The sequence below is a fragment of the Watersipora subatra genome, chromosome 3 (assembly GCF_963576615.1).
Source record: "Watersipora subatra chromosome 3, tzWatSuba1.1, whole genome shotgun sequence".
NCBI classification, from domain to species: domain Eukaryota; kingdom Metazoa; phylum Bryozoa; class Gymnolaemata; order Cheilostomatida; family Watersiporidae; genus Watersipora; species Watersipora subatra.
Window position 1 is genome coordinate 19,842,358 of NC_088710.1, and position 16,080 is coordinate 19,858,437.

At 35.6% G+C, this 16,080-nt stretch overlaps 1 protein-coding gene across 1 annotated transcript; it reads right to left on the minus strand.

Moving 5' to 3' along the window:
• Window positions 1-943: 943 nt before the first annotated feature.
• On the minus strand, window positions 944-14,519 carry LOC137390002 (N-acyl-phosphatidylethanolamine-hydrolyzing phospholipase D-like). Its single transcript, XM_068076218.1, has 8 exons — window positions 14,432-14,519; window positions 10,187-10,362; window positions 7,878-8,016; window positions 5,742-5,925; window positions 5,071-5,254; window positions 3,966-4,098; window positions 3,113-3,246; window positions 944-1,548 (listed from the first exon to the last, which is right to left on the minus strand). Exons 2-8 carry the CDS (start codon window positions 10,331-10,333, stop codon window positions 1,444-1,446), a joined length of 1,026 nt encoding a protein of 341 aa, XP_067932319.1. The 5' UTR covers window positions 10,334-10,362; window positions 14,432-14,519; the 3' UTR covers window positions 944-1,443.
• Window positions 14,520-16,080: the final 1,561 nt, after the last annotated feature.

Sequence of the window (16,080 nt, forward strand, 5' to 3'; positions counted from 1 at the left end):
ACATACCAGTAATTGCCCGACTGCTGGTCTCTTTATCGTTAATGATATCTGCTTGGGCAGGGGTTCCCAACCGAGAAGGAATTCCCTCCTAAGGAGTAATTTTGAATATACAAGGGGGGAACAGAGAGGGTTCTGATTTGTTAAATTTTTAATTCATGCCTTGCAGTGTCGTGTGAGTTTGGATATCATCATTTAACATTTTAGTTTTATCTATAACACTAGTTGCTAATAATGAGCTATTAGTCAGAGACTCAGAACCCAGATATATGTGAACACATCCATCCAGATTTTGTTTGGATAGTAATTTGACCTAGTCATAAACCAATTCATCGCCATGCCGAAGGTTATGCATTGTTCTGTGTTGTATGCGTGCTGTATAAAAGTCTATTTTATGTTGTTATATGTTTAGATACATGTATGTACAATAAAATGGGATTATAAGTTGTATTGGTTGTTTTTAGTCATGTGAGTTAAAAGTGCATGGGGAATCAAATTTATGAAACGGCATAAGGGGGGAACTAAAGGAAAAAGGTTGGGAACCCCTGGGCTAGTTCGTACAAGCCGCAGCATTACGTGTCTCTATTCTGTCAATCTCTTTACCAAAGTGCAACTATAGATGGATTAATCACACTTTCGCTTGAATCTGACCATTTTAACTGCAAAAAATCCTGACAGTCAGATCACCAACATCAAAAACAATCACAAATGATAGAAAAATACCAATATTTTCTGATAAGATCTGCTAAAACGTTGTGTAAGTTCATCTTTAAGCTATAGACCAGGTTCTATATCAACTATCCAGGATTATAGGCTAATAGATCACATATTTTCAGTTAACTTGAGCTATTTTTGCTTACAATAACCAAATTATTCATGCCATGAAAATTTCCATAATTCATAATTATCTGTCTGAAGGATAATTATAAAACTTTAATGCTTCAAATTCAAGTTCTTCTTTTGAGGTGATCATGTATTTCAAACTGTCGCTGCGAAACCCTGATTTGTATAAATAATCAACAAATAAATACACTTTCAATGGGAAACAACAAAGAAACATTACACTGAACTGCGAGTAAAAGGCAGTGATAAAAATGCAGCAAACTCTCATCCCACAGAAATATCGTGAACTAAGGTTGCTTGCACAAACTGTCTAGGGTCGGCTGAAGTGATTCTTCGCCTGATATAAAAATATAATTTCATCAAGTCAATCACAATATGTATAATTTTCAACCAACTGGTTACCAAAATAACCAGAATCAAAATAATATAATCGAAATGATATCCACAAATTCTGACTACTCGACACAATAGAAACAATATTCTTTAACGTCAAGAGATTACATGTTGTATATGATAAAACTTGACCTACCACATATGTACTAATGACACTATATAGATCAAGTTATAAATGTTTGGTATAAGAACGAAATGAGATGGCCCATCTCAGTCTTGCGTGTGAATAGCTCCGTGTGAGACAGTTATGAATGGAAATTGTCCGCCATCTTCTTGTTGTAAACGTTCAATGATCTCCTTTGGCTCCATGTAAGGCTGTACGTAATAAAACAGCAGTAACATATGTTATTTAAAGCAATGACTGCAGCATTATCATACAGTCATACATCAACATACGCGTGCCCCAACATTTGGAAAATTTGAAATATGAGCAAATTGTTGCAGTTTTTCCTTTGAGATACAAGACAAATTTTGAATTTGAGCATACAAGACAGTTCTCTATGCGGTCGTTAGGCTATAGGGTGACCGAGGTTATTAGGACAGCAGCATTGCTCGGACTTCCTTGTCAGATCAGTTTGAAGAAGTTTTAGAAAGGCCGGCTAAAAGAGAATGCGAGGCAAAAAGAGCCTTGTTAGAAGATAATAAAATGAAAACAAAGATAAAATCAGAATTAAGTTTAGTGTAAGATTTAAACTTGTTTTCAAGTGGATGTGTTTAGTAAGCTAAATTCATTAAAATTAAATTTAAAGTTCATGTTATATTACATGGCACCACAAAAGTTTAGTGTACCGAACACATTGCTGTCAAGTCTCTCACACACCGCCATGAGCCACTGCCTCTGTCTCGAAGTTAAGAACTCCATAAAGTACTACACATAGTAATGTTACATTGTATCGCAGAGCATAACCACTAAATAGGAATTTGCTAATTTGTGAGTTTGGGTGTGGATTAGAATAACAAAAAACATGTTTTTCCATCATAGTATCTTGTTTTTAGGAGCTTTTTTCAAATGATGGGAATGGATCAATTTGTATTTAGCTATTTTATATAATAAATATTTTGATACGAGAAAATTGGCATATGAGCTCTGTCCCGGAATGCAGTAAACTCGCATGTTGAGGTATGACTGTACTAAGATGCCTCAGCAAATTCGTAGGTAGAAACTATGTATGATAACCATGTGTAGTTATTTTAAAATCAGCTGTAATTAACCATGATGCTAATACCAGTTTACAATGATTTTGGTAACACGGTGTGCAGTGTTGTTGGTATGTTGTGTATATAGTATGGGTTGTAGTGTTTTTAAAACTCAACACACTATATCATATCTCTGTCCTTTACTGGATTGCATGAAATCTCCATATTCATTGAAATCATCAACTGTTAAAAGCCATGATATATCATCATAACAGAATATGGCACTATAAATTATAACTCACAAAACGCTGGTTACAAGAATTATGACGCGGTATATTTTGTATCAGTGAAAAATTGTTCATTCTAGCAGAAATTCAACCTCTGTTTATATATTATCATTTTGCTGAACCTTACTCAAGAAAAATGCATTTACATTTTGGTTTAGCATCTGAAGCAAAAGCACCATAAAGTTTTATTTGAACTTTGATAAGTTTGATATATGAAGCGTTGGAAAACCAAGGTTGGAGTGTAATGATAATTGTTGTATGCTATAGAGGAAACGGAGATATAACATAGTTACATGAAATGCTTGAGATAAGTTACTTTAAAGAATTATTTACTTTCCGACAAACATGAGAATGGCTCGATAGTTAATACATTTCATCTCTCTATGATCATTATACAAAAGGCTCTATTGAAAAACAGTGGTCATGACAAAAAACAGACAAGACCAATAACCCACCTCCAATGATCCCATGGGAAAAGTACCCCAGTGAATTCCAATACTCAGTTTAGACTGTAAATCCTTGTGTATTTGAAAAGCCTCCTCGGGATTGATGTGTTGGGCAGCCATCATATATCGAGGGCAATAGGCTCCTGCAAAATTTCAGACATACTTTTTCTGATTTACCGACACCAATAGGTTTAGCTATTTCACAAATATATATCATCTATCCAAACTTATGTATGTTTGCTTAAACTTTTATGCTTAACTAATCATAGGCAGTTAATTCAAAGTCGTGAAATCCAATATCCAGCAGTATAATTTCTAAAATGGCTAAAACACCAATTTGAGCAAGAGAGTAGTAGCAATACATGCAATAACTTGTTTACATAGCAAATCGATCAAACAAAAATTTTGATCGACGTCCTATTGCAGTTAGCAAATTGGTGTACCTATTCTATGGTTTAAATATTTCCTACATCTAGTGCAAACTGAAAACAATTGTACCAAGTGACACAGATTGAGCAAACGTTGTAACATTTGGCAAAACATTTCAGTAAGTAAAACACTACAGCTGAACATGTTTTAAAGTGAAACTGCTCGCTGTTCGGAACCAAATGAAATCACACACCCTAAATGTTTAAGTGTCTCCTCATCAGTTACCATAACAGAATAATTATCTGAAAACTGATCAGGAATAGCCTCAATTTTTAATACTCATTCAGCAAGAATCTGATCAGTCGATAATAGAAAATTGCTTGAAAATGGCTGGTCAACTTTTAGCAAAAGATTATTGCCGAGTGTATACCATGCTTTAGATATATCTGCTCAATAAAAGCAAGGTCCAAACTTATCCAAAGGTAACACTCACCAATTGCTATAGCTGACAAATCAAAGGGGCCATACTTTTTGCCAATAACTTTGAAGGCTGGACAGTATCCTGTGTCGCCGGAGAACCAAACAGAATGTTTCTCTGTTTTGAAGATCCAGCTGCTCCAGAGTGACTAAATCATAGAAACAAGTAGTAAAACTATGACATCAGCTCAATACTAACCACCAGTCAGATGTCTGTAGGTAAAGGTCAAACTATGACATCAGCTTAATACCAACCACCAGTCAAATGTCTGTAGGTAAAGGTCAAACTATGACATCAGCTTAATGCTAACCACCGGTCAGATGTCTGTAGGTAAAGGTCAAACTATGACATTAGCTCAATACCAACCACCGGTCAGATGTCTGTAGGTAAAGGTTAAACGAGGTCATCAGCTCAACACTAGCCACCAGTCAGATCGCACTATGTAAAACCTTCATGGTCATTTTAATTTTGACCTAGTTTATTTACAAACTTTTGCACTTGAAACAGGAGTGAGATGTTCTGCTCAAGCAAGGAAAAATCACAGCCATCAGGGAACTGTATAATAGATAGCTACGCAAACGCCTTGATGCAAACGCTGTTGCATCAAGGCAGAGAAAAGCTAGAGGTCCACTGTTTTGTGAAACATCAGTAGTTATAACTATGAAAATATATTCACAGAATCAATTTTGCATCATGCGATTAATTCACCATGCAAATAGGAGAAATAGTGATGTTTGATTCTTATAGCCAAAAATCACCACTCACGGCTGCCTATCTCATTTCCCACATCTCTAGAGTGCACTGATACATCTATTTTGACCTTTGCATATAAGTCTTGTTTAATTCCAGTTCAAACAGAATAGCAAAGATACATTTTACGAGAAATCCGAATAACTATAAAAAATATGTTTTTTTATCCCTGATTCACTTGAAGTTACTGCTGTAATGATATGAACCAAAATATTTCAATCAACACACAAAGTCAAAAGCATAAGCTATGGATAGATACATGCAGATGCCATAAGTCACTGACATGGGCATCTGCATGAATCTAGCATCTTTCATCACCTTTGCGTTAATTGCATTAGGGTAAAGTTGTGTATGAAAGGACAATACATACCTTATTCCTATCAAAGCCTGATCTAAGGCTCCAGTGCTGTGCAGGGGTGCAAACTATATCCAGCTTGTCTCGTTTCATACCTCGGAGATCATCAGGAGAGGCTGACTCCCACCATGACAATTCAGTCACCCGTCGACATCCCCTCGCACTCATCCATGAGCCAAGACCCTCTGGGACAAACCATCTGCGATGGCGGACAACAAAGATTACTCCATCGATGGTTGTTATTGGCAACCCACAGCAATAAACTTATGACTCATCTGCCCAATGATTACGGAAAACATTTAGGGCTCTTAACTAACAACTACTTTTATCTACGGTTACGGACAACTCCAGATATCTATAGTTACTGACAACTCCAGATATCTATAGTTACTGACAACTCCAGATATATATGGCTACTGACAACTCCAAATATCTACAGTTACTTGCAACTCCAGATATCTATAGTTACTGACAACTCCAGATATGTATAGTTACTGACAACTCCAGATATGTATAGTTACTGACAACTCCAGATATATATGGTTACTAATGATTCCACAAGTGCACTCATACACATACATACATGTAGATTTACATGAGGGACTAACAACTTTTAACAGTGATTACTGACTGCTCAGGAGCAACGAACTGAGTGAAGGTGAGAGCTAACAATTCACTCTACTCACTGAAGTTGGTCACCAAACCGACTGTTAAGTGCTGTTACAGACGATATACAGAGATGATCGTAGTGGTTGTGGCTGATAACAACAGCGTCAATATCTGGCAGCTCATCTATGGTCAGCGGTGGTGGACGATATCGTTTTGGTCCTATAAAGCTTATTGGAGAGCACCTTTCTCCCCATATGGGATCTAAAGAAATTGCAAGAAATAGTTGCATAGACATCGAGTCTGCAGGAGAACATTCCTTAGTTCCATTTTAAACTTATCGTGCAGGTATAAAACAAGAGGGAACAAAACCAAAAATATTTGTTATTTGTGTCGAAAGATATACACATATACATGCTTAATCATAGTTGGACAGTGTTAGGAGGATATTTACACGCAACTAAGTCTTTGATGAACATTAAATTTCAGTTTTCTGATCAAATCTTTATAGCATTTTTTCCTTGTCTGCTTATAAAATATCAACTTATAGGAATATGTAAAAGGCTGAGAGCATTTTGAGCAGACTACAAAAGTTTTCTGCAGAAAAAATTACACTCCAATGCTTTACTAATTCAGTATAGAATGTTCATGCAGATGCTGAAGGGCAAACTGTTTGTAGTGTAGTGTGTTGGGCATGTTAAACCCATAACCCAATCTTATGAAAGTTGATTTAGTTCAGGGGTGTCAAACTCATTTTCACCGAGGACCACATCAGCGTAATGGTTGTCCTCAAAGGGCCAGATGTAACTTATAATTGTAACAAAATGTAATCGAATAATGTAAAATAACTTTAACTAGTCTTTGATAATAAATAACTCTGACTTTATTACTTAAAGTTTCAAACAGAACAGTTGCACAGCAAAACATGCAGAATGCTTGTTTTCGAAAAAAATCCGAAAAATTACACAATACCCATTAACATGGGCAAACTTTCAGTAAAATCAAGAATTCTGAGCTGCTAAGATAATGAATTTGTTTGCATACACACATTAAACCTGCAAACGCTAAATAATTGCAACAGCAACAACACAAAATCAATATGTAAGCAGCAAAAAACAAAAAATGATTTGCTATTTGCTGAAACAAAGTTAGACTTGCACTAAAAAATTGCAAAATATACAGTGTTTGACTAAAATTACTTACATACAATACAATGCTATGAATATTATTCATACATATACAGTTAGTCATGAACATGAAAATCACGAAACTCTAATTTCGAATTTTTCCTCGCGAGTATTATCCTTCAAAGCATAGCAAATCTACATCCAATATAACTCAAATAAACTGTCATAAACATGTTTTAAATAATAAAAATATGTTCAGTAACTCTGCTCTTGACTTTTCAGACTTCAGGGACAGTTCTAAGAATCAATATGATCCTATCGAGATTGAATGATAACTTTAGTCTGACTATGGCTGACAGCCTAAAAAGTGCATTTTTATTCGAGCATAACGATTCAAATTGACAAAATTAAAAGTTAGTAAAAACTTTGAGACATTAAAAATAATGTTTCGATTTCATTTATGCAGTCTTTCACTGTTTTACCCTTTCTGAATCTGCATATTTACTTTTGGAGTTGAAAAAGAATTGGTCGCGAATGATAAATTCTCAAGTGACCGCGATGATTTTCAGTTCAGCTAGATGTCGAAATGGGTGTAGTATTTTAGTTATAACTTTTGCCAGAAAGATCATTGAGGCATATTTGTACGCTTGTTTGATTAGCCAGAAAACTTTCTCTAGACTAATCAAAATTATTCTTATGTAATTAAAAAATAACGATACAAGAAATAGATAATTTTCGGAGGCAAGATAACTCGCGTTGGGGCGCCTAGCAACGTTATAAATACGGAAGTTAACTCCGTCTCGTGCGAATGAGTAATTAAGCTCTCGCGGGCCACATAAAATGACGTGGCGGGCCACATGTGGCCCGCCGGCCATGTGTTTGACACCTGTGATTTAGTTGGTCAAACACAATTTGTTTGCAAGATAAAAGGTGCCCTAAGAGATTTCGCTATCAGTAATGTCGAATACAGTCTAGCTGACGACAAACTTAAAATGATCAACCAAACGTGTAGAGTACTCACAGCCTCAGCACAATAACGACAAATAGACTGTACCAACCACTGTTTACTAATAAATCAAATTATCTTACCACTGAGCACATTCCAACCATCAAACTGATAGAGGACTGTAGCGTGGCCAATCCACATGTACTGCAGTTTTCCTTCAGGTGGATTCTGCAGCTTGCTAAGCTGAGGTTTTATCACAGGAAGGTTTCTATCATACTCATCCTGAAAATAAATAAAGAAATTTTGTAAACCATCCACAAGTTAAACAGGAATTTCAATAAATAAAAATGTCTACATAAAAAGTAATATGAGCAAATGTGCTGATAAAATGTCAACATAAAATGGGAACAAGCGTCAATATACAAGGTGATGAGATACTGATATGCAAAGTGGTAAGATATAAGGCAACTGTCAGTGCACCCTGAGGAAGAAGGACACTACATTAGCCCATGGATAGACTATCCTGAAGATATAAGGGCAACTGTCAGTGCACCCTGAGGAAGGACACTACATTAGCCCATGGATAGACTATCTTGAAGATATAAGGGCAACTGTCAGTGCACCCTGAGGAAGGACACTACATTAGCCCATGGATAGACTATCTTGAAGATATAAGGGCAACTGTCAGTGCACCCTGAGGAAGGACACTACATTAGCCCATGGATAGACTATCTTGAAGATATAAGGGCAACTGCCAGTGCACCCTGAGGAAGAAGGACACCACATTAGCCCATGGATAGACTATCTTGAAGATATAAGGGCAACTGTCAGTGCACCCTGAGGAAGAAGGACACTACATTAGCCCATGGATAGACTATCTTGAAGATATAAGGGCAACTGTCAGTGCACCCTGAGGAAGAAGGACACTATATTAGCCCATGGATAGACTATCTTGAAGATATATGGGCAACTGTCAGTGCACCCTGAGGAAGAAGGACACTATATTAGCCCATGGATAGACTATCTTGAAGATATAAGGGCAACTGTCAGTGCACCCTGAGGAAAAAGGACACTATATTAGCCCATGGATAGACTATCTTGAAGATATAAGGGCAACTGTCAGTGCACCCTGAGGAAGAAGGACACTACATTAGCCCATGGATAGACTATCTTGAAGATATAAGGGCAACTGTCAGTGCACCCTGAGGAAAAAGGACACTATATTAGCCCATGGATAGACTATCTTGAAGATATAAGGGCAACTGTCAGTGCACCCTGAAGAAGGACACTATATTAACCCATGGATAGACTATCTTGAAGATATAAGGGCAACTGTCTGTGCACCCTGAGGAAAAAGGACACTATATTAGCCCATGGATAGACTATCTTGAAGATATAAGGGCAACTGTCAGTGCACCCTGAAGAAGGACACTATATTAACCCATGGATAGACTATCTTGAAGATATAAGGGCAACTGTCTGTGCACCCTGAGGAAGAAGGAAACTACATAAGCCCATGAATAGACTATCTTACTATTAACATCCAACAACAAGACAAATCTCAAGCCTAAACAGTAGTGAGTTCACCGCAATAATCACTAACAACCATCTACATAGGGATTAGAGTGATTTACCAGATTACTTCCATTGGTGTTTCAGCAATTGTACCTTAGTTATTAGTAATAGCTGACTACAATTAAATTTCGACATAAAACCACCTCTAAATATGAATCTGGTGATAATTTTCTTGCGAATATTTGTCACATCATATGAATTTGCAATTTTGCATTTATAAATACGGATTGAATGAAATGCAATGTATTGTTATAGGAATACTCGCTCTAACATACAAGGGTTTTAACATATGAATCAAATATGCTAAGTTTGACTGTCTCTATATCTGACACTATTTCAGCTTGTTTATTAAAGCACATCAATTATATCAGTAATATATAGTATATATATAGTATATATATATAGTATATATATAGTATATATATATAGTATATATATATAGTATATATATATAAATATATATATATATCAGTACTGTTTCAGCTTATTCAATATCTTGGCTTTCAAAGCCAAGATATTCAAAGTATTGAATATAAGCTCATTCGAAAGCCAAAACTCTGCAGTACTGAAATATATGATAAAAGTACTGATATAATTGATGCGCTTTAACAAAAATAAAATATTGATATCTACTTCTTTACTACAACTGACTATGTCATATATAATCCCATTGACCAATACTAAATGAGTAGCACACTACAAGGTGAAAACTTTGCCAGCTTTTGTTGGTATTTTGCCACAAGTTTTAATTACGACAGATTCCATTCAACAAATGACTAGTATGTATACAAGTACTACACACAGAAAACTCTTTCCAATGCTAGGACATATGATAAGATGCAAGGAAACAAAGCAAAACACCAGAATGCTGACTTACTCGAGTTGGTGTCGGAGCATTTGAAGAAAACCGGTCTCTAAAATACCTGCACATTTTACCTCCACCAGGAAAGTCAAATCTGGGGAAGGGATTTTCAAAAGACCCATCGTTGTACCTTATCGGAACCATAAGATCATCATCCTCCATGGCTTATTAGATTTGCTTTCGTGGATACCCTTAAAATAATCAAAGAGAAAAAATAGACGTGCAATATATCTCGGCTGCCTTGTCAATGCTAAAATCATCAACCGACAAAAACCTCACAAAGTTATCACAATGAAGACAGCATTGAATACTACATGCTCGAACAAGGAAAGCTTCTGATTGCGAAATTTGGGAACCGCGATAGAAGCTTAGTACAAAGCGATGATCAGCTTAATAATTTGATTGTAGAAACCTAATCTGTAACAACTAGACTCAGCCTCTATGTACTACCACCTGCGATATTGGTAGTTGGGTCAAGATAAGGCATGAACGTAGTCGTTTACGTCTGTGTAACTATTTGATGTATTGCTGATGCTAGCAATTGAAAATAAACCGTCCAGTGACAAAAAACCTTTAGTTGCTTTACCTTTAAAACAAATGCACTATAAAAGCAGTAAGAATCATGAGAACTTGGCATAAAATAGATGGAATATAAGAATAAGGAGAATAAACAAAAAAGACAACATACAAAGCATATATGATCAAAATAAGGCAATAGATTGGAATACTAGATTCATTTATTAGTGTTTGTTCGCAAGGAGCAGGTGGAACTATATCTAATGTGATAGTTTATGTTGTCCATTTTATTATAAATGTGTGAGTCTGAAAATAGTAGGCAGAAAAATAAATATGGCACCAAAAGATAGCGCTAAGTCCATGTCATCCTTCTGGGGATTAAAATCTCACTAATGAGTTACATCTACGAGTGATAATACGCAAAGGACCAAACTGATTGCTGTAAATCAATAAAATAAAATCAGCTGATGGCACCTCTCATGTGAAGCAAGTCTAAGGTTTAGACATGTTTCAGGATGAGGTTTTGTAAATCAGTACATACATGTATGTTCTACATACATGTATGTTCTCCATACATGTATGTTCTTCATACATGTATGAAGAACATACTTGTATGGAGAACATACATGTACAGTTTTCCATACATGTATGTTCTCCAAACATACACGTATGTTCTCCATACATGTATGTTCTTCATCACGCTGTTTAGTTTTACGGTGTCTGAATCATATTAGCAGTGCTTCATGCCTTCCTTTTACTGGATTAAAATGATGGACACCAAAAAGGCTTGCGCTGGTAGTAAGTATAATGGAAAAGGTCCATGTTTACCTTAAACTTTAGGTAAAGCATTATGTATAAAACTATGAGCAAAATCTTGAAATAAATTCACTAAAAAGCTCTACGGAACCATCTGGTAGTTGACTAGTAGTGAAGAAGAACGTGATGATGCAAAAAAGAAATCTTGAAATAGAAGACACCAGAGAGGACTGCTGAGTGAACTAAAGATAAAATGTAAAAAAATATTCAAGATAAAAACAGAATTTATAACTACGCTACATTAGGTTAAAGCTTACATAGTACAAATTAGACTACATCTGTGTATCTGTTGCCATTTCTACATTCGCATTATGCAGTTCTGTTATCGGCAAGGTTGTACCTTTGTTCGCATGGCATGAACGTGGAAATGAAACCAATTTTTGTTGATTACTATTTTAATAACTTAATATCTTGAATACAATTTAGTTTTTGAATTTTTTTCTACTTAATCTCCAATAATATATTTGTTTGGATGCAAAATACTGATAATTACATGAAATATTTAACATTAGGCTTTTGAACTATAGGACAAATTAAACAAAATATGGTATGTTCTTATAAGAATCTTTGCTCCGACCTCAATGGTTTTGACATATTAAGCAAATACTGGAGTGAACTAACATTGCTATAAAAATCTGCTTGTATATTGAATGAGACAACTGTTTGTTTGAAGTAATCACATGCTTGTGTCTGACAGAAACAGATACACAAGTAGCTGAGTATAGCAATATAATAAAAATCCAATGCTTTACTCACTATACATGTTCAGTGTATTAGCTTCAGTAGTATGATATAAATCATTGATAGAAGCATTTTCATTATCAGATTGGAGATGGATAATTTTGAATAATAGTGCATGCCTTTAGTCCTCAATTAATCCACCCCTTACTGCACTTATACAGATTCACGTAAAATAATCTTATCATAAGACACACATTAATCTTATCATAAGCGGTAACATCAACGAAACTACTGACAAAATAATCAGCATTTTAGATACTATGCTAGCCGGTTCTTCAATAGTTGTTTTGGCTTTTTTCTAAGACTCCTTGCTAAGTTGACTTGCTGAAATTTCATATATAAATAATTGCAATTTTGAAAAAAAAACTGAGCAAAGCTCTTACAAGCCTATATATAATTCTACAAGAGATCAATGCTCTTCTCGACGGAATACTGTATAATTGCCAACATAGATTCAGAAGAGGATTATCTTGTCAAACACAACTGTGTGGCACCTTTTCATGAACTTTCTAAGACCGCAGACAAGGGCATTACTCCCCAAGCTGTAGTACTAGATTTTGTGTGAGTGTTTGATAAAGTGCCTTACAAACTGCTGATGCAAAAGTTATCCACAGTACCAAACATCAGCAGCCAAATACTGATGTGGATACACAACGCCTTATGTAATTGTTAACAAAAAGTGGTCATTGAAGGCCAAAAATCTCTAGAACTCCCAGTCACATTTGGCGTTCCTCAGGGCTCTGTCTTTGGCCTACCTTATTTCTAGCTTACATCTATGATTTACCTACTCAAATTAACTGTGGTATCAGCCTATTGGCAGATGATACTCTAATCTACCAAGTGGCAAATAATCACTGACAAACAGGCCTTTCAAGAAAACATTAATAACTTAGATTCCTGGGCTTTAACCTAGTGAATGTCTTTTAATATTGACAAACGTTCTGTCCTCATCTTCAATCCAGAGCATACATCACCCAAGCGAATTACACACTATCGCATACCACCCTAGAAGTTGTCCAGGAGACCAAAGACCTGGTGTTATCTTAAAATCTAACTTAAAACTTACAACTCATATTGACAGGAAAATATCCAAGACAAAGCACTAACTTGGTATGATCGAACGTAGTTTATACAAAGCTCCGGGGCAGGCTAAACTACAGGCCTACACAAGTCTGTGTAGACCGCATTTAGAGTAGTGCAGCAGAGTAGGACCTACGCCAACAGTATCAAGTGTACAACATAGAAATGGTGCAAATACAGCTTACGATTAATTTCTAATGTAAAAGGAAGAGAAAGCATAACCAACGCTAGTGAAGCGCTGAATCTAATTACTCCAGCATCAACATTAGAGACGACCTTCGGCGTAAACTTCCAGCAACAAGAGAAAATCATTCACCTCTTATCACCTCATATGATGAATTGATGAACAGTAAAACTGAAAACGCTCCAAATACCAAAGCTACAACTAGAGGTGACCTACCTATAGTATATGCAAAGACTTCGATATTTTAGAACAACTTCTTACCAAGAACTGTACATGAATTAAAATCCAAGCTTCATATAGCCAACTAGTTGCAGCATAGCAACAAAATTGCAAACAGTGATGGCTAAGAACTTGAAAAACTGAGGCGTACTCCTTGCCACAAGCTCTAATACGTACTAAAGAAGGAGAGTAAATGTAAGTCTAGGTTGGCCAAGTATGGTTCGAAAAACCACTTCCAATGGCATTTTCATATTTTAGTTGCTCAAAATGACAACCTGTAAATACTAAAAGCCATTGTCAGCTGCCATATATGTTAATAAAAATACAAAATTATTTCCACATTCGTAGGAGAACTGACTCACCAGTCACCATCGGTGTTAATATTCTGATTCAACAATGCCACGCCTCTTTTACCAAATGACTATCAGATCATATGCTACTTGTTTATTATTTAAAACTTTCTTTACTAACCTTAATCTGTACACTAATAACTAACAAACACTCAATAATTATGATACCTGTATAAACAAAGAAACACATTCGCTGTTTCGATATTGCTTACATAATTACTTGTCACATTAGAATACATATACTGTATATGACCTTTTACCATAAGATACAAGTAGCCGTACATGTCACGCTGTAGCTAAAAGAATATCAAACGTGTATTAAGAAGACTGCGCATCAAAACGCGAGGGACTTACTGTAAGTCAATAAAACACTCCTTAACTGCATAACGGCTGCACGCGTGATTGGCAATATTGAAAAAAGACTCTACATCGAGCAGTTTTCCCAAACAATGTTTGGATTGTTAATCATTGTAGCGAGGCACACGGGATGCTTTTTTTATAATTATTAGGCTGTCCTTGACATTTTCTGCGTATGAAGGGCGTATTCATAAATCGAGTAAATGTGCATAGTTCAGGAATAAGTTAAAAACACTGGATTTACCGTTCTTCCCGGAGCATAATCTTGGCTTGAGTGCGTTTATATGATATTCAGTTTCTGCATTAGTTTGTGTAACAATGCACAGCTAAAAATGTGGTACAAAATTGATACAAGTTTTAAATCTACAATATTTTCAATTTGCATTCTATTGTGGTGTCAGTGTAAAATACTTCAAAACTGGCCTCAAGTAAAAATTAGTACTCAAAGCACGATCAAAATTTGACATATGTGATAGCTGCGTACTAAATAAATTTCGTTTTATTAAAAAATCATTTGTTTAAAAGTTTTGTCGAACCGGCCGGGATGCAGCTAAAAAGTATAAATTTGTGTTTCATTTTTTTTGTTATATATTGTTTTAAACTCAATTAGATCATTCTGTAGTTTGCTACTTTGTAGCAAGAATAACTATTGTGTCTTAGGTAGCCAGCAAATGCATGCAGCAAAGTCGTTCAGACCCATGGCATTGGGATCGGAATTGTGTACTCTTGTATATTGTTGAGATAAACCTTTTGTTTTTATTTGGTTGTTGCATAGACCTGTGTATGTTTTTAGAACAGTTATTCAAAAGTAACTACTGTGATATTGGTACACTTGTTCTCTTACATTAAAAAATAAAAGGGTGTAGATCCCTAACAAATCTCGGCTAGTAAACAACCTGCTTCATCGACCATCTCTACAATGTTGTGTATTGGCTATTGATTTCATAAATACATACAGATAAAAGGTCCCATTCCTCTACCATTCAGTTCTTATACTGGTACTGAACTATGTGGAATTGTTACCCCTTTAAACCCTGGCCGTCGTCGTCATTGCATGTCAGTGTCTCTGGTCAATTTGTCAAACAGTAGGACGTTTTGAAACTTATTAAATATATCAAAATATTCTCGTAGTCAGATGATATTTGATATATCACTGGAAAACAAGTCCAACAACACACAGCAAATGTCACCAAGTATAAAAAAATTGTTTCATAGTTTTTCAAACTGAAACCATAAAAATTCATACGATTTTAACAAATTCTAAAAACGTTTGCAGTATTATCATCTTCATCAAGCATGTGTTTGTCATTATTTTCTGACTCAAAACAATCAGCACCATTACAGTTGGTATCACATAATTCATCATCCGCATTTCAATCATCTATCTCATACCAACAAATGAGTTGTATCAAATTTTTTCGCGATATTGTCTTAGTAAAACTTACAAGAATGAAGTTGATAAAGATATGGTGAAAATGGTAAAATTGGAAGTGAAATTTTTGGTCTAACACCCTATGCAAGAATTAATTTTATTGGTTTATGATATTACTTGGAAACAGCATTTGTAAACAGTCATGTGAAAGCCGTAATACCAACAGTCGGGGTTTGTGTCACACGCGCTACGCTAAAATACTGGCTGTCAGTGT